General features: G+C 37.7%; 2 protein-coding genes and 1 long non-coding RNA gene across 8 annotated transcripts in view; 1 reads left to right on the top strand and 2 right to left on the bottom strand.

Annotated features, from left to right (window-relative positions):
- Positions 1 to 10,765, top strand: part of LOC145728561 (protein sidekick-like) — a 60,559-nt gene extending 49,794 nt beyond the window's left edge. For 3 of the 5 annotated variants that reach the window (XM_081978901.1, XM_081978899.1, XM_081978898.1), the window contains 17 exons: positions 90 to 268; positions 323 to 776; positions 831 to 1,090; positions 1,595 to 1,845; positions 1,906 to 2,056; positions 2,113 to 2,341; positions 2,396 to 2,622; positions 2,679 to 3,151; positions 3,209 to 3,405; positions 4,621 to 4,817; positions 4,877 to 5,116; positions 5,170 to 5,515; positions 5,982 to 6,260; positions 6,321 to 6,641; positions 6,695 to 6,871; positions 8,087 to 8,220; positions 9,671 to 10,765. In XM_081978901.1, coding sequence (XP_081835027.1) covers positions 90 to 268; positions 323 to 776; positions 831 to 1,090; positions 1,595 to 1,845; positions 1,906 to 2,056; positions 2,113 to 2,341; positions 2,396 to 2,622; positions 2,679 to 3,151; positions 3,209 to 3,405; positions 4,621 to 4,817; positions 4,877 to 5,116; positions 5,170 to 5,515; positions 5,982 to 6,260; positions 6,321 to 6,641; positions 6,695 to 6,871; positions 8,087 to 8,220; positions 9,671 to 9,913 — 4,358 coding nt within the window. In that variant the 3' untranslated portion in view covers positions 9,914 to 10,765. Of the gene's footprint in view, positions 1 to 89; positions 269 to 322; positions 777 to 830; positions 1,091 to 1,594; positions 1,846 to 1,905; positions 2,057 to 2,112; positions 2,342 to 2,395; positions 2,623 to 2,678; positions 3,152 to 3,208; positions 3,406 to 4,620; positions 4,818 to 4,876; positions 5,117 to 5,169; positions 5,516 to 5,981; positions 6,261 to 6,320; positions 6,642 to 6,694; positions 6,872 to 8,086; positions 8,221 to 8,770; positions 8,792 to 9,670 lie in introns of all 5 variants that reach the window. The other 2 variants (XM_081978900.1, XM_081978897.1) reach the window with 1 other exon arrangement.
- LOC145728566 (uncharacterized) lies at positions 7,270 to 7,815 on the bottom strand. Its single transcript, XR_014178119.1, has 2 exons — positions 7,683 to 7,815; positions 7,270 to 7,620 (listed from the first exon to the last, which is right to left on the bottom strand). It is a non-coding gene; the product is annotated as an uncharacterized LOC145728566 (long non-coding RNA).
- A 272-nt stretch (positions 10,766 to 11,037) lies between the features above and the next one.
- LOC145728563 (nucleosome-remodeling factor subunit NURF301-like) lies at positions 11,038 to 15,097 on the bottom strand. 2 transcript variants are annotated; one of them, XM_081978902.1, is made up of 6 exons: positions 14,885 to 15,097; positions 14,621 to 14,824; positions 14,360 to 14,565; positions 12,107 to 12,302; positions 11,960 to 12,044; positions 11,038 to 11,900 (listed from the first exon to the last, which is right to left on the bottom strand). In XM_081978902.1, exons 1-6 carry the CDS (start codon positions 15,080 to 15,082, stop codon positions 11,695 to 11,697), a joined length of 1,095 nt encoding a protein of 364 aa, XP_081835028.1. In that variant the 5' UTR covers positions 15,083 to 15,097; the 3' UTR covers positions 11,038 to 11,694. The 2 variants fall into 2 exon arrangements, with proteins under 2 accessions (XP_081835028.1, XP_081835030.1); XM_081978904.1 differs by having other exon boundaries at positions 14,621 to 14,821.
- Between the last annotated feature and the right edge of the window lie 3,381 nt (positions 15,098 to 18,478).

Here is an 18,478-nt window from a genome sequence, read left to right as displayed (position 1 = left end):
TTTGACGCATTTACTATGTGATTGTCCCTTTTATTCTTGTTCGTGTACTTTTGGCTTTCAGTTTAAATAACATACTGTTTATGTTGTAGCTCCTTCGGGACCCCCCGTTGGGTTTGTGGGTTCCGCTAGAAGCTCATCGGAAATTATAACCCAGTGGCAGCCACCCCTTGAAGAGCACAGAAACGGTTTGATTCTAGGCTACATCATTCGATATCGGTTGTACGGTTACAATGACAGTCCTTGGACTTATCGCAACATAACCAACGAGGTTCTCCTACTCTATAATACTTAATAAACCAATTTTACTAAACTAAACTTGCAGGCTCAAAGAAACTATTTGATCACAGATCTAATCACCTGGAAAGACTACATAGTACAAATAGCAGCGTACAACAATAAGGGCGTGGGAGTGTACACGGATGGAGCCAAAATCAAAACAAAAGAGGGTGTGCCTGAAGCTCCACCCATAATCCGTAGGGTGGCCGCCCTTAATTCGACCAGCGTCCAAATATGGTGGATACCGCCTGATCCGCAGAAAATCAACGGTATCAATCAAGGTTACAAAATTCAAGCGTGGCGATGGCACACCACCAGAGGTCACGTGGAAGCTAGCATGATGACGGTCCACCCTAACTTGTTAGATCCGTACGCCGAACAAACGGCTCTTATGACTCACCTGGAGAAATTCACCGAGTACAATATCACAGTTTTGTGTTTTACTGATCCCGGCGATGGCGAAATTAGCGAGTTTGTTTACGTTAAAACTCAGGAAGACGGTCAGTGATTTAGTAACTAATTGAAAAATATATTAATTGTTGGAACAAATGTAGTGCCCGACGAGGTGACCAATTTGCAATTCGACGATATCAGCGACAGGGCTGTTAAAGTGCTCTGGCAGCCACCGAAAAAAATCAACGGCATTCTAACCGGGTACCAGATTCAGTACCAAGTTAAGGATATGCCTGAAACGTTAAGGGTACGAAACTTGTCCGCCAGTACCCTAAGCGAAAAAATCACTGAACTACAGGCTACCACTCATTATCGGTTTGAGGTTACTGCGTGGACTGCTGTTGGACCTGGCCCTCCAAAGGTAATTAGTCGGGGGTAATATCCCTAGTGCATTTAATTTTTCCGGAAAAATTCGGAAAAACGAGTTTCTAAGTAATTTGTTTTAACAAATAGCATGAGCGAAAGTGGTTTTAAAAATCATCCGAGTCGAAGACGAGCTATTTGTTAAAACAAATTACTTAGAAACGAGTATGAAAGGGATATTTGGTAAGATTATTTCCTGAGTTAAATAAACATTTTATTTTAATTAAAACAATAGGAACAATAATTAATAAGAACAATAACTTTCAAGCTAGAAAGGGTAACACTATTCTTTATGTTGCTGTGAGGAGCGTGAAATTTTTCCGAATTTTTTTCCGGAAAAACTGCTGACAGCTAAGTTGACAGTTGTTAAGTGATTTTTCCACTTAAAATTTACATTTGTTATACTAATTCTTGATAGCGATTGGTCAAAATTGATAGGAAGGAAATAATCTACTTAATTATTAGCAAAAGACACTTAAAAGCGTTTTTTTTTATTATTTAGGTGGCTATAATTCAATCAGGAGTAGAACCAGTGTTACCTCACGCCCCGTCAAAGTTGGCTCTATCTAATATTGAAGCTTTCTCTGTCGTGCTCCAATTTACCCCCGGTTTCGACGGCAACTCTTCCATCATCAAGTGGACGGTGCAAGCTCAAACTGCAAGGAATTCGACATGGTTTAACGTCCACGAAATTAGCGATCCCGACGCTACCACTATAACAGTCACTGGTTTAGTGCCTTTTACTATTTATCGGTAAATAAAAGTTAAATGGATGAGGAGAATTAAATTTGCAATCTTTCTGGTATTCTGTAGATTGCGATTGATTGCCAACAACGTGGTGGGTCAAAGTCCACCATCAGAAGCTACCAAAGAGTTTCAAACTATCCAAGCCCCGCCTGCTCATCCACCTCGAAACGTCACGGTACGAGCCATGAGCGCCACTGAACTCAGAGTGCGGTGGATCGTAAGTGTAATCATCACTTCCAGTACAAATTGGAATAAAAACATAACGTTATGTAGCCTTTACAACAAATTGAATGGTTCGGCAATCCTCGCGGTTACAGTATCACTTACGTGGAAGTGAGAACTGGGTACTCGCAGAGTGCGACTATAGAGGACCACACGGCTAATTCTCACGTGATTATCGGTCTAGAGGAGTTTGCTCTCTACGAAATTCGCATGCAGGCTTGTAATGACGTAGGTTGCTCGTCAGCCGGTCCCAAAGCTTTGGAGAGAACCAGAGAGTCTGGTACTGTTAACTAAATTTGCTTCAAAGTCCTCAGGGTCTAACTTAAGGTTTTAGTGCCTTCATTTGGACCTCTTAATGTAGTGGCTAACGCCACTTCGTCAACAACGATAGTGGTCAAATGGGGTGATGTGCCGAAAGAGCATCAGAATGGTTTGATAGAAGGTTTTAAAGTTTACTACGCCACTGACTCAAAATGCTCAGACTACAAAGTCATCCCCAATAACGCCACTTTCACCACTACCCTAACTGAGCTACGAAAGTATGTGGTGTATCATGTACAGGTATTATTTTGTTACTCTCCTCTTGAAAACAATACATTAAAAAGCAAAAATGATAGGTTTTAGCATATACAAGACTAGGAGACGGGGAACCCAGTAAACCGGCCGTGTCAGTTAGAACCTTTGAAGATGTCCCGGGAGCACCATCGAACGTTTCGTTCCCAGATGTATCTTTCACTTCAGCCCGCATAATTTGGGATGTTCCCGAAGAACCAAACGGAGAAATCCTAGCCTACAGGGTGATCTATCACATTAATGACGCAAATCCTAATAGCAAATCGGCTAAGGAGTTTCCACCATCCGATCGGACCTTTAGATTTACCCAGCTGGAACAAGAAAAATACTACTTGTTTGCGATTATGGCACAGACGAGAATGGGCTGGGGCAACGCGGCGAAAGCTTTAGTATTCACTACAAACAACAGGGAACCTCCGCAACCCCCCTCTGCACCTCAAGTTAGCATGTCTCAAGTTCAGAGTAGGGCGATTACGTTCAGCTGGACACCTGGACGCGACGGGTTTGCACCGTTACGGTAAATTATGCTCAAACAGTAAATAGTCACTTTTAGTTCAAAATTGAAACTTTATAGCTATTACACTGTCGAAAAAATGGAAAGCAACGGCATTTGGCAGCGTTTGCCAGAACGTGTAGATCCGTCACTTACTTCCTACACTGTATCCAATTTGAAACCTTATACAACCTATAGATTTCGTATACAGGCTACTAACGACATAGGACCGAGTCGGTTTAGCCCGGAATCTGATGAGGTCAGAACTTATTCAGCCGGTAAGCACTGTTTTCAGTTAACAGTTTTTTAATTTGTAATTTAAAATTCTATTTAAAACCGCCAGAGGTCTCTAAATGTTAGTGGGATGCTTCTGAAGAGTCCCACAATTTGTTTGAAACTTTTCTATAACTGTTTTAAATTACCAGAGGCTTCTAGAAGAATTATGAAGTGTCAGAACCTTATAAATGCTACTGAGAACCTTCTAAAAAGTCTTAGAGCCCTCTACAAGAGTGTAAAACTTTTCCATAACTGTTTTACATTACCAGAGGCTTCTAGAACCGTTTTGAAAGTGTCGGAACCCTTTAAATGCTACTGACAATCTTCTAAAAAATTCTAGAGCCTTCTACAAGTGTCTTAAATTTTTCCGTAATTGTTTTAAATTACCAAAGGCTTCTAGAACCGTTCTGAAAGTGTTGGAACTCTTTAAATGCTACTGAGAAGCCTCTAAACCGTGCTAGAGCCCTCTAAAAGCATCTAAAACCTTTCCATAACTGGTTTAAATTACCAGAGGCTTTTAGAACCGTTCTGAAAGTATCGAAACCCTTTAAATGCTACTGAGAACCTTCTAAACCGTTCTAGAGCCCTCTAAAGCCTTTCCATAACTGGTTTAAATTACTAGAGGCTTTTAGAACCGTTCTGAAAGTGTTGAACTCTTTAAATACTACTGAGAACCTTCTAAACCGTGCTAGAGCCCTCTAAAAGCATCTAAAACCTTTCCATAATTGTTTTAAATTACCAGAGGCTTCCACAACTGTTTTGGAAGTGTCGGAACCCTTTAAATGCTACTGAGAAGCCTCTAAATCGTGCTAGAGGCCTCTACAAGCGTCTAAAACCTTTCCATAACTGGTTTAATTTACCAGAGGCTTCTAGAACCGTTTTGAAAGTGTCGGAATCCTTTAAATGCTACTGAGAAGCCTCTAAACTATGCTAGAGCCCTCTACAAGCATCTAAAAGCTTTCCATAACTGTTTTAAATTACCAGAGGCTTCTAGGACCGTTTTGGAAGTGTCAGAACCCTTTAAATCCTACTGAGAACCTTCTAAAAAGTCCTAGAGCCCTCTACAAGTTTCCATAGACCTCTAAAAGCTATTGAAAACCTTTTAAAAAGTTCCAGAGGCTTGTACAAATTAAACTTTCTAAAAATTGTTCAATTCTTGGTATATAAACATTGATTGATTAGAAGTTAAATTATTGTTTTTAAAATCATTTTTTTAGCTCCTAGTAAAGCAGTTAGTAGTCTAAAAGCCGTGCCCATAACTACCACCAGCGTTGAAGTATTCTGGATACCGATCGAGGAGCAGTTTTGGAGTGGCGACACTAAAACTGGCGGTTACCGTGTAGTTTTCCAGCCAGTGTCTGATTTTCCCACCGCTTTACAGGCCACTCCCAAAGAGGAAGTCAAAGGCATTAACGTGCGTTTCACTTTATATTTTCACTAATTAAGTATCGTAAATGGGTGGTTATACTATAGGCGAGTAAAATGGTATTGAGTGAGCTACTGCAAGACCAAAACTACGAAATTGTCGTGGTGCCCTTCAACATCCAAGGCGAAGGTCCTGCTAGTCCTCCTGTAACTGTTTACGTTGGCGAGGCAGTGCCCACCGGGGAGCCTAGAGCTTTGCAAGGAGAGCCGGTGTCCTCGACGGAAGTGCGTTTAAGGTGGAAACCGCCTCAGCAACACATGCAAAATGGCGAACTGCTTGGTTATAAGGTCACTAATAACATCTGAATAGTACTAGTACAGAACTAAATAATATTTTGTAGATATTCTATCTGGTTATCAATTCGCCTCAAGAATTGGAAGAGGACAAACGTTGGGAGGAAGAAATTGAAGTGGTGCCGGCCACATCCACGTCCCACAGTTTGGTTTTCCTGGACAAGTACACCGAGTACAGGATCCAGATTTTGGCATTTAATCCGGCCGGAGACGGGCCCCGGTCTAAATCAATTACAGTGAAGACGCTACAAGGAGTACCTGGACCTCCGGCCGATATAAAGTTCACGGAAATTACCATGAACAGTTTGGTGGTGATGTGGGACCCGCCCAAAAAGCGAAACGGCGATATTATTGGTTATATTGTTACGTACGAGACGGCGGAAGAAAATGAACGTAAGTCCCTTGTTGTTTTGTACATTTTATAGTTGTACCGTCGTACTCCTTAATAACACACTTCTTGTACAACACTGTATATTGTTTACAAACAATAAACTGACACTGACTTTTAACCTCGTTATCTGACAACTTCAACTTCACTACAACCATCAACTCAACAACTAACTAACCAGGCCTGGTTCAGCTGCTTATATAGGCTTCCATGGTTTCTAGAAAGTTCCCAAATATTCATGAAATTGACTTTCTCTCTCACACTCATTAAGCTATAACATAAATCTCTCTCTATATAAGCAACGGAGCCAGGATTTTCTAGAACACAGACAAAAGAATGTAGAACGTAAACAAAGCAACGTAACATACAGGGGTAACAACAAATAACTAAAGAAATCCTAACTAATAATCAAAAGTTCGCTTTGCAACAGTATTTTCATTCTGACTATATGAAAATAATTCCTTTTTTTAGGGTTTAGCAAACAGGTGAAACAAAAAGTCTCAACCAATTATTTGCTAGTGCAAAACTTGGAGGAACAGGTAACTTACACGTTTACTGTACGAGCTCAGACAATCGATTACGGACCTCCTGTGTCCAATAACGTGACCACGGGCCCTCAAGAAGGATCTCCAGGTGCTCCCAAAGAATTAGTGGTCACCAGACAACTGTCCAGTGTCGATTTGCACTGGACTAACGGACCGACTGGTAAAGGCCCAATTTTAGGTTACTACTTTGAATCCAAGAGGAAAGGTACTAGTTTTCCCACGCTATTTTCCAACTTTTAAATTAACAACGAGTTTTATTACTTAGATGATCCCCGATGGCAAACGGTCACTAAAACTAACAACGGACCGTTGCAGGATTTCACGATTTCATATCAAAGCTTGCTGCCTTCGACTTATTACATTTTCCGCGTGATTCCCTACAACAAATTTGGAATTAGCTACCCGGCCCAGTCCGAAGATTACCTTTTAACACCGTCTAAACTTTACATGGAATACGGCTATTTGCAAAACAGTCCGTTTTACAGACAGACGTGGTTTATGGTGGCCTTAGCCGCCACTTCCATCATAATCATCATAACGATCATCGCAATTTTATGCGTTAAAAGCAAAAGTTACAAGTACAAACGTAAGTTGAAGTGAAGCTAAGAAATTTGGTTCCTTAAAGTTGCTGGTTTGTAGAAGAAGCACAGAAAACTTTGGAGGAGTCAATGGCCATGTCGATGGCCGATCATCAGGAGCTGGCCATGGACTACTACAGATCGAAAAGTTCGAACGGCACCATTACGGCCATGGGCACTTTAAGTAAGAGAACCACAGCGAGAAAACAACCCCATAATCAACCACCACCGATTTTGGGTATGTAAACTTTAAAGCTGGGTTTATACATTACACAAGAAATCACAAGGGTTTCTTTTTGGTGTTTATACAGTCGCACAACATATAATTTTTAACCAATGAAAAAAGCTTATGACAACACGTGATAAATGTTATTTTTCTGTCGCTTGCCATTTTTCAATCATGTCAAGCACAGATAAGGAGGATAAGGCAAAAAAGGTGTGCTTGCTGTTGTAAAGTTGGAAAAGGGGAAATAAAACATTTTTAATAACAACAATATATTAGAATTCTCCATATTTAGAAAGTCAACACAAACCGACCAGGCTATCCCTGATGATTCCAACCACTCTTCAGGTGTTATTATTCCATGCTATTTTCTGCATAGAACAACCTTCTGATAAATAAATGAAAAACAGAACTGGCAATACTACACATTTTTATTTGGAATTGAGAATGTACTTACTGCAGAGTGAGGGCAAGACGTTGTTTTGGGCTAATTGGATTTTTTGTCTTGTCTTTCTGCAGGAATGGCCCCCACAAGAGCTAATAACTTATTGAACAGTTCTGGAGTCATACGCGTATATTTGAAAAACTGCTCTCTGTATCATGTTTTTCTGCAAACTGAACTATTTTTTCAAAAACACTATGTTCATTGCGTTTTCTATTCATAGGTCGCGTTTTAAACCTCCGTATTCTCCTTTTCTTGACATCTAAGCTGTAGCTGCAGCACCCATCAAGAGTAGAAGCCCCAATTGTTGCCAAGGTTCCATCTGCAATTGTTTAATAAATTCTTGATGCAAAGAGAAACTAATTAGCTCTAGATAATTTTTACCACTAAACTCTGTTTTTTCCGTAGACACTTCAACTATTTTTATTGCACTAAATGACCAAAAAATCACAAAATCAACCACAATTCTTGAACAATCCAAATCCACCATTCATAAACAAAACAATAACGCAATACAATGATGGACGGCGGATGTCAAATACAATGACGGACGGCGGATGTCAAAATATGACATTACAAAATTTTGCGCATGCGTACAGTTGTTATCGCATAACAATTGCATAGAAAGTTAAAAATTATGAACTTTCTATGCGGTATTGTGCAAGTGTTGTGCGCTGTATAAACGACAGTAGGCATTACTGTAAAGCCAACTTTCTATGTTATGCATTGTGCGCTGTATAAACCCAGCTTAACCGTGTTGTTTGTGGGGATTATATTTAATTTTACAGGAAAATCCCCACCACGACCCTCGCCGGCTTCCGTTCCCTACAATTCCGACGAAGAGAGTTTGAAAGGGTACGACGAGAACCCGGACGATAGTAGTGTCACGGAGAAACCTTCCGAAATGAGTTCCTCCGAACAGGTAAATTGTAATCTTTGGTTAAACGTGTATTTGACATGTTTTAACTTTCAAAGTGTGGAAGATTTCGAGCAGTATTTAGTATGCGGGTGTAGGTTTGTATTTATTGCTTACAGACTTTTTACAAGACATTTAGTTGTTTTATTAACCATCTTAAAAAGTATCATTAAAACGATATTCTCAGCAAACTTTTTGCTATACTATACATAAATCTTATACAGGTGTGGTAAATCAAAAACCGACCATAGGAAAACCGTATAACTGACAGAGAAACGTAGATAATTGCATGCGTGGGACAAAGACAGTAAACGAAAAAAATATCAAGTAGGCCATATTCTTAGCGCGCTGTTGCCAAACGCCGTAAGTAAGTTTGTCCAGGGTATTGAATACTATGTTTTTTTCGTTTTCTGTCTTTGTCCCACGAATGCAATTATCTACGTTTCTCTGTCAGTTACACGGTTTTCCTATGGTCGGTTTTGGATTTACCACATCTGTATGTTGTGTAACATTGTGATTAATTAAAGCATTTTCCTTTTCAATCATTCTTGTATAGTCCCCACGTGCAAAGGTAAAGGTTAGTCGTATTTTAGGTGGCCTATTGGATGTTTAGTGTATTTGAGTATGTTCGTAGATTGTTTATTATGTTGGCTGTAAAACATTACAAAATGAGTAGTCAGTTGATCACTGATACAGCAATTTTCCGCTTATTTACAGCCACACATTTCTGCAAGCTTTTTTATTAATGAGTAGAGTCCGGATTAAAAAGTACTAAAATTGTGAAAAAAAGCAAAATTATTTAAAAATTATTAAGTTCTAGAAATTTGTTAAACACTACTTTAGGAGCATTTACAAGGATTCTGGAGAGTTTAAAAAGCATTGAAGGTTTTGGACTGCTCTTAAAGCATTTGAAAACTTATGAACGGTTTTTGACTGTCTTGAAATGTTTTGAGATCTTCTAGGCTAGATGAAGAAGCGTTTGGAAGCTTTTGCAAGGCATTTTAGAGGTTCTATAGTGTTTTGGAACGTTTTTAAATTTTTTTTTGACTAAGTGACATTTTCACTTGACCAAATAAGAACAAAAAACTAAAATAAGCACAAAAATCAAAAAATCTGCAATTTGCGTAAGTCGTTCACAGATGTCAAAGGTTGATTGCTTTTATTACTTACAAAAAGCAAAATTTCTATAAATCCGGACTCTATTAGTGAGTATTTGCTTTTAATTGCCTTGTAAGGGATGTTCAATAATTGTTATAGTCGTAGTTGGCTGTGGTTTGAAATCAAGCAGATTGACAGCTGTCATATAACAATTGTTTATCAAGTTATCTAAGACGTAGGCTTTTTGTGACAATTGCCATCCATAGGCGACCTGACCATAACAACACTATTGAACACCCGTTATTTCTCGCACTTTCATTGTTATGATTTCTACAGAAATATGTATTTTAATTTATAGGGTTCTGAGAGTGAAAACGAAAGCGTAAGATCGGATCCTCACTCATTTGTGAATCATTACGCCAACGTAAACGACACGTTGCGACAATCGTGGAAACGCCAGAAACCCGTAAAGAACTACAGCAGCTACACGGATTCGGAGCCCGAAGGTAGCGCCGTAGTGAGCTTGAACGGAGGGCAAATCGTCTTAAACAACATGGCCCGATCAAGAGCCCCTTTGCCGGGTTTCTCTTCGTTTGTTTAGTAACTTAGCTTTTACGACAACTTTAAGAAAACTAATTGAAACATTTCTTACGATTATTCTAACGTACGTAAACTAACACAATAATTGTGTTCTATCGAATCATTATTGCCATAAACACTCTTCTTTTAAAAAGTTTTCTTAAAATAGAACTATCTGTGAATGCGTAGCTACTTAAGGGACTTCTTATTGTATATAGAGTTAGTGTATATTATTATTATAAAGAAATTATCTATGGACCAAACTTAGGCAAGCCGATGTTGCCTGATCTCATCAGTTACTCCTAGTTTGAACTTGAAAATATCACTTTCCTGCTGGGCAATGTGTGAGGCGAGTAGATTTTAAGTTGTCAATGAAAACAAAACTTTGGAATCTACTGGCTGGTTAAAGCTGTAGAACTTTGAAATTAAATAAATTATAAAAGACTTGAATAGGCTTATGTACATATACGATTTTTTACTATTCTTATTATACTAGTAGAATAGTTTTTGAATAAACTAGGAAATTCTTAATGTATAGAAAAATATAGATTGTCACTGTCAATTATTATTGGCAATACTGTAAAACTTTTCATGGTAATATGACGTTTTTGCGGGTGCCGTGCAAATAATTCATTATTCTTTCAGCATTTATTGTCGTTCTGACCGTCAGTATTAATCTAGACTAGACTGCTGCACCAGATTCCAGTTTTGCTCAAAAACATAAGACAAAAATTCGAATCTCGTTTTTCTGTGTATAGGTCATTGTTTGACCTATACTATATGATATCTTTTTTCCAGTGTACACTGCCTTAATTTAAATAATATAATTTATTAGAGCAGTCGTTTGTAAAATAAAACTGTGATTTTACGAAAATGCGTTTTATTTTAGTTACAAAAATGCATTTTTAACTGCTTAGAATAACTGCTATAAATTGGTTCATTAGCTACTGTGGAACCAAGTTTCCTTTGCCAGAGTCAGTCAACTTATGTTGCTCACTTATTTACACTATTTTATATGGCAAATGTTGGTGGGTGCGACTTTTTTGACATCCATTCACAGCACAATCTAATCGAGGTAAAATTGAGAGGAACGATTGCATATCTCTACTAAGATTTTCTACGAAGGAAAACTACAAATAAACAAAATCTCATATAAGTTTTTATTTGTCGATAAAACGATCCAAGATGTCTACCGACTAAATATAAAAATTTTAAAATATGTGCAAACGTAAAGGAAATCTCTTTGTCACAAAAAAAAAACACTGAAACGGATGTTTTGTTAAACTGTATCTACAATGGCACTAAACCTAATCAATAATAATTACATAAATATATAAATACTTTAAACAAAACGACTATTTCAATCACGAATGTTGCGCCTTCAAAGAGCCCACTAGACCTTAGAAATGTTTGAAGACACAATAATAGAATAGGCGATTCAATTTCATGAAAGGTAATAATAGAACTATGATAAAATATGCATCACTCGGAAAGACTAAAACTAACCATTTTCCATGGTTTGATCGAACACAATTACAAAGTTGAATCACCTAATTATTACCGCTATTAGAGAAAGTACTGTACAAAAAAATATATACGCGTATTTACAATAATATCCCTCCGTTTACGTATTTACATTTCACGTGAAAAATCACCTTAAAACGTTCTTTCAAAAAAAAAAGCTGAGATCGTTTACACCGGCCTAATCAAACTAGTTTGTTAAAAGCACGAGCGAAATTATTTCGAGGCAAGATACACCGGTCAACCAAAACAACTAATATTCGTTATCTTGAATCTGGCTTATTACTTGACTCCTTCCGAAAGCTTATCTCTTAAACCTTTGATTTTGTTGACAAAGTACGCTTCGAGCGATTCGGCACATTTAAAAAACGGAGATTCTTTGGGATTGTAGTAGCGACAATTGTCGAAGATTTTCGTCATATCGCCGATGAATTCGCTCAACTTCCGGTAACGCTGATCGTTGATTTTTGATTCAATCATTTGAAGGTCTGCAAAAAGTTGTTTTATTGGAAACTACTAAAGTTAAATTAGAGGATCAACAAGTTACCCATCGGTTCTTTGATGACTTTGTAGTAATCTGGAGCCTCGTTGGGGTCGACTGGTTCCATAAAAGGCCACGCACTTTTGTGCATCTAACCGAACCAAATCAGTTCATAACTCTCTTAATCAACACACGCGCACAACAAAAACTTACCTGTATTTGCTTGATAAGTTTTTTCAAATTTTCAAAGTCTTTGTGCGACAAATCCTTCATGTTTACGTAGTTGACGGAGCTGTTCTTCTGACAGCGTGGACAAACGTACTCATCGATATTGTCTGCTTCGGATTGAAGAATTCCCACGCATCGGCCGTGGAACCAGTCTTGGCAACGATCGCAACAAATGTAGAATCTAAAAACCGGTATAAATGTAGTAGCTGTCGTACAGGGTGTTGGTTTGACAGTTTTTGACGTTAATGACAGTTGTCACGTGATTGTAGAACACTGTTTAGTTAGACGTCACGTGACAATTGTCAAAATAACTGTCATAAATCTCAGAAACAAGTTTTATATCAAATGTTGCAAGAAAACGATTTTAAATACTGATTTTTGTTAACTTTTGAGTGTGGTGTGACAGTTTTGATGTTAGTGACAATTTTCACGTGATTTCAGAAGACTATTTAGCTAGACTATGAAGCGACAATTGCGTTTGGAAAACTGTGTTAAAATGTAATTCCTGCAAATTCTAGTAAAATTTTGACAATTCTGACAATAGTGACAAACATCACGTGGTTTTTAGAGAATAATTTGGAGTAATAAAACGACTGTTTTAAGCGCATTTTTAAAATCCTTATCAAATTTCCTATTCAGTAAACTGAAAAAGTTTCACAACCAACATAATGGCAAACCATAAACAGTAAAATAGGGTTAGGGTGACGTAATACCAAATACATTTTAGTAATATACCACCATACTATTATCCTGTAACCTTCAAGTTAGAATTGAACCACAATATTGTAGGAAAATAGGGAACAAACGCAACTATTGGCAACACCGATGAAAAATATTGTTTTGACGCAATATAAAGTTTCATTTCATTGGTGGGCGCCGTAGCACAGCACACTAGAATCAGAGGAAAACTGCGCAGGCGCTGTATCGATAATTCAATTAATCCACCGCCCTCTATACTAGAAAGCCTAAAATGTCATTTTTAATTAGTGGTTTTCGTTTTATAAACAAACGTATGCAGATGAAGTAAAAAATATGTTTTTTTTAAATTTTTTCGTATAGTTGATTGCAATTTGTGAGTGAAAAATCAAAAAAAGGTTCATTCCTGATCCAGATATGTATGAATAGAGCTTTTTTGTACACAATCAAGTCCAGCCTAAATAAATTGCTTAGAACATTTGTCCTGGAAAGTACAACACACAGCAAACTAGTTCAAAGTAAAAAAATCTGTAAATCCTTGAAACTAGGTAAGCAAAACTGGTAAATGGCTTTTACGTTATTACCAAGAACATTCATTCAAGATTATTTTTGTTGCTCTCACTATGAAGGAGGCTTTAAAATGAAACTCACATACCTGTGCATGTAACAAGTACCTAATAAGTTTACTGTACTAGAAAGCACTTGTACCTACCATTGAGTATATTGTTGGAGTTAAATCATCCCACTTCAAAGTATTCAACCACTGTTGAGTTAGATCCGGTAAAAAACTGACACAGTTGGGCTTATTCCTGAATTGCTGTTACAATTTGGCTTGAAAAACTTATGAACGGCAGCAAACAAAAATAACTTACGCAAATAACCTCAAGCTTTGATTTTAAACCGTAAAAATTCATCTAATCCTAAAAAAACTCAATTTCCACAATACAAACAAACGCAAACTGTCATCACTATTTCGCCATATTGAAATTTTTGAGTATAGTAGGCGGTGCAATAAGCAGAACTGGTCATCTTGAGTGTTGCATTCATAATTTTGTTTTTTTTTTTTTGATTTTTAAATAAGCAGTTTCAAAAAGTTGTTATACCTTAATAGCAAAGCTAAAGACAACTTGAACTGCAAAATAACTCTAATTAATGCTAAAGTACCACAGAGAAATCCCTAAAATTAGCAAATAAATGAATGCAACACTTTACTTGACAACTGAAACTAGTAGGCGGTGATCAATCTCCAAATTCACAGCCTCCTAGAGTCCACCTTTTCAAAGAACGGCCGATATAGGATATTGTCTGTATATAACATATTTGGATTTTTCAGAGATATCTGGGATGAAAGCGTACATTTTGAAAAAACGCCCTCTACAGAAAAGACCGAAAACTAAATCGAACATGTGCGTGATGTTTAAAATGGCGCAAAAAGGCGCTACAATCAGCCATTTTTTGAGATATTCCATTTCTGTCAAAACAACCTTTTTCAACCATCCCCACCACTTTATATGAAGAAAAAAGCAAAAAACAAATACTTACTGTGATTCGTCGTAAGGTTGCTGACACAAACAGTAGAGCTTCTGAGTTTCGCGCGCTTGCTTGCATTCATCGCAAACAAATTCGGTCAACTTTTTACTACTCTCCTCCGTAATACCCACGCAGTCACCGTGGAACCAATTATTGCACAAGTCGCAGCCAACGTAGAATTTCGTCTCGTCGTAAGGCGTTCGACAGATGCAGTAAACCTACGGTGAAAAAGTTCAGTCACATAAAACGAGAAAAATTAGAAAAGCAACGCACTTTTTCCTTCTTCAATTTCGAAGCGGAATTAGGGGAAGAATGGGCTTTGGATTTCCTGCCACGTCCCGCGCTTCCTTTTGTGAGGGGAATCGCGGGCGTAGGGGCGGTGGGCGCCGATTTCCGCTTGCTACTGCCCGTTCTCACCTCGTCCTGTTTAGTCCGCTCGATTTTCGTCCGAGCTGCTAACTCGTCGGCCACTTCCTTCTAAGAACATTTCACGATTAACAATAATCTGATCAGCACCAAGCGAGCGAAACTACAGACCTGGATTTCGTACTGTAACTCCTTCTCCAATAAAGCTCTTTTACGGAGAATGTCTTTTTTAAGGAGTTCCTTCTGTCGATACAACGTGACCATAACTTTGGCTTTGGCGTTCGATAAGCGGTCAACGTCTTTGCTTTTAACGCGCGCTTTAGGTGATAACAATTTGTCTTTTGACGGTTCAGGTCTAGGACAATACATAATATAATCAATCCTTTTTTTTTTACTCAAAATTTATTATAAAAATGTCTAAAATACAATAATTAAAGAAATTATAAAAAGATTTTTTGCGGTCGTGTGATGTTATTGTCTGTTCAGTGACTTTTGATTGTTGCCCCAGCTAAAAACGTATGTCCGTCATTAAATGTGATATTGATTGATTTTTAGAAAGTTTTTTCAGTATTATTTTACTTCCAAAATGGTTCTAGAGCAATCTGAGAATTTAAAACATATCTTTGAGAGAAGATAGAGGCCTCTCGCACTTTTTAAAAGATTGTCAGTAGCATTTAAAGGCCACTGGCATTTTTTTAATAAATCTAGAAACTTTTGACTATTTAAATATTTCTTGGAAAGTTTAAAACACCTGTAGAGGCTTTGGGAAGAAGGTTCTCAATAGCACTTACATTCAAAGGGATTTTAAAGACCCCTGACCATTTAAAATAACTCTTAGAAGATTGAAGCACTTGTAGAAGCTCCTGGCACATTTTAGAAGGTTGTAAATAGCATTTAGAGGTCTCTGGCACATTCAAAATGGTTCTAGAGACCCCTAACAATTTAAAACAAGTCTGGGAAAGCTTAAGACAGTTGTAGAGGCCTCTGGGATTTTTTAGAAGTTTCTCAATGCCATTTAGAGGTCTATAGAACTTTCAAAGTGATTCTAAAGGCCTCTGGCAATTTAAAACAGTTCTAAAAAAGTTTAAGATAATTAGAGAGGGCTCTGAAATTTTTCAGAAAGTTTTCTGTCCCTTTTAGAGGTCTTTGGGACATTAAAAACGATCTTAGAACCCTCTGACAGTTTAAACCTACTCTGGCAAGATTTAAGACACATAAGGAAGCTTTTGAGACTTTTTAGAGCACTTGGAAGTGTCAGGAAAGTCAGGAAAGCCTCTGGCAAATTTAAAACAACTCTGAGAAGGTTTAAGACACTTATAGAGCCTCTGGAACTTTTTAAAATGTCCCTAATAGCATTTATAGGCCTTTCGCAATTTAAAACAGTTCTGAGATAGTTTAACACAGTTTAGAGGGCTCTGGAACTTTTTACAAGGTTCTCAGTAGCACTTAAAGGTCTTTGGCACATTCAAAACGGTCTTAGAAACTTTTGACCATTTAAAACAAGTCTGGAAAGGTTTAAGACACATGTGGAAGTATCTGACACTTTTTAGAAGGTTGCCAGTAGCACTTGGAGGTCTCTGGAAGGTTCGAAATGGTCTTAGAGGCCTCTGACAATTTAAAAGAGTTATGGGATCGTTTAGACAGACTCTGACACTTTTCAGAAGGTTCTTAATAGCATTTTGAGACCTATAGAATTTTCAAAATGGTCCTAGAGGCCTCTGGCAATTAAAAACAGGTTTGAGATAGTTTAAGACAGTTGTAAAAGCCTCTGGCACATTCAAAATGGTTCTAGAGACCCCTAACAATGTAAAACAAGTCTGGGAAAGCTTAAGACAGTTGTAGAGGCCTCTGGGATTTTTTAAAAGTTTCTCAATGCCATTTAGAGGTCTAAAGAACTTTCAAAGTGATTCTAGAGGCCTCTGGCAATTTAAAACAGTTGTAAAAAAGTTTAAGATAATTAGAGAGGGCTCTGGAATTTTTCAGAAAGTTTTCTGTACCTTTTAGAGGTCTTTGGTACACTCAAAACGATCTTAGAACCCTCTGACAGTTTAAACCTACTCTGGCAAGATTTAAGACACATAAGGAAGCTTCTGACACTTTTTAGAGCACTTGGAAGTGTCAGGAAAGTTCGAAATGGCTCTAGAAGCCTCTGGCAATTTAAAACAACTCTGAGAAGATTTAAGACACTTATAGAGGCTTCCGGAACTTCTTAAAATGTCTTTAATAGCATTTAGAGGCCTTTGGCAATTTAAAACAGTTCTGAGATAGTTTAACACAGTTTAGAGGGCTCTGGAACTTTTTACAAGGTTCTCAGTAGCACTTAGAGGTCTTTGGCACATTCAAAACGGTCCTAGGAACTTCTGACAATTTAAAACAAGTCTGAGAAGGTTTAAGACACTTGTAGAAGCCTCTGGCACCTTTTAGCAGGTTCTCAGTAGCACTTAGAGGACTTTGGCACATTCAAAACAACCTCTGACAATTTAAAACCAATTTAAAACAAGTCTGGGAGAGTTTAAGACAGTTGTAAAGGCCTCTGAGATTTTTTAAAAGTTTCTCAATGCCATTTAGAGGCCTATAGAACTTTCAAAGTGATTCTAGAGGCCTCTGGCAATTTAAAACAGTTCTAAAAAAGTTTAAGATAATTAGAGAGGGCTCTGAAATTTGTCAGAAAGTTTTCTGTCCCTTTTAGAGGTCTTTGGTACATTAAAAACGATCTTAGAACCCTCTGACAGTTTAAACCTACTCTGGCAAGATTTAAGACACATAAGGAAGCTTTTGACTTGGAAGTGTCAGGAAAGTCAGGAAAGCCTTTGGCAAATTTAAAACAACTTTGAGAAGGTTTAAGACACTTATAGAGGCCTCTGGAACTTTTTAAAATGTCCCTAATAGCATTCAGAGGCCTTTGGCAATTTAAAACAGTTCTGAGATAGTTTAACACAGTTTACAGGGCTCTGGAACTTTTTACAAGGTTTCCAGTAGCATTTACAAGTCTTTGGCACATTCAAAACGGTCCTAGAAACTTTTGACAATTTAAAACCAGTCTGGAAAGGTTTAAGACGCATGTGGAAGTATCTGACACTTTTTAGAAGGTTGCCAGTAACACTTGGAGGTCTCTGGAAGGTTCGAAATGGTCTTAGAGGCCTCTGACAATTTAAAAGAGTTATGGGATCGTTTAGACAGACTCTGACACTTTTCAGAAGGTTCTTAATAGCATTTAGAGACCTACAGAAATTTCAAAATGGTCCTAGAGGCCTCTGGCAATTAAAAACAGGTTTGAGATAGTTTAAGACAGTTGTAAAAGCCTCTGGTACATTTAAAATGGTTCTAGAGACCCGTAACAATTTAAAACAAGTCTGGGAAAGCTTAAAACAGTTGTAGAGGCCTCTGGGATTTTTTAAAAGTTTCTCAATGCCATTTAGAGGTCTAAAGAACTTTCAAAGTGATTCTAGAGGCCTCTGGCAAATTAAAACAGTTGTAAAAAAGTTTAAGATAATTAGAGAGGGCTCTGGAATTTTTCAGAAAGTTTTCTGTACCTTTTAGAGGTCTTTGGTACACTCAAAACGATCTTAGAACCCTCTGACAGTTTAAACCTACTCTGGCAAGATTTAAGACACATAAGGAAGCTTCTGACACTTTTTAGAGCACTTGGAAGTGTCAGGAAAGTTCGAAATGGCTCTAGAAGCCTCTGGAAATTTAAAACCACTCTGAGAAGGTTTAAGACACTTATAGAGGCCTCTGGAACTTTTTAAAATGTCCTTAATAGCA

The sequence above is a fragment of the Ips typographus genome, linkage group LG4 (genome assembly GCF_016097725.1).
Source record: "Ips typographus isolate SLU linkage group LG4, UJ_Ityp_2.0, whole genome shotgun sequence".
In the NCBI taxonomy this organism is placed as follows: Eukaryota; Metazoa; Arthropoda; class Insecta; order Coleoptera; family Curculionidae; genus Ips; species Ips typographus.
The sequence above is the reverse complement of the archived record's forward strand: the minus strand, read 5'-3'. Positions and strand labels throughout refer to the sequence as shown.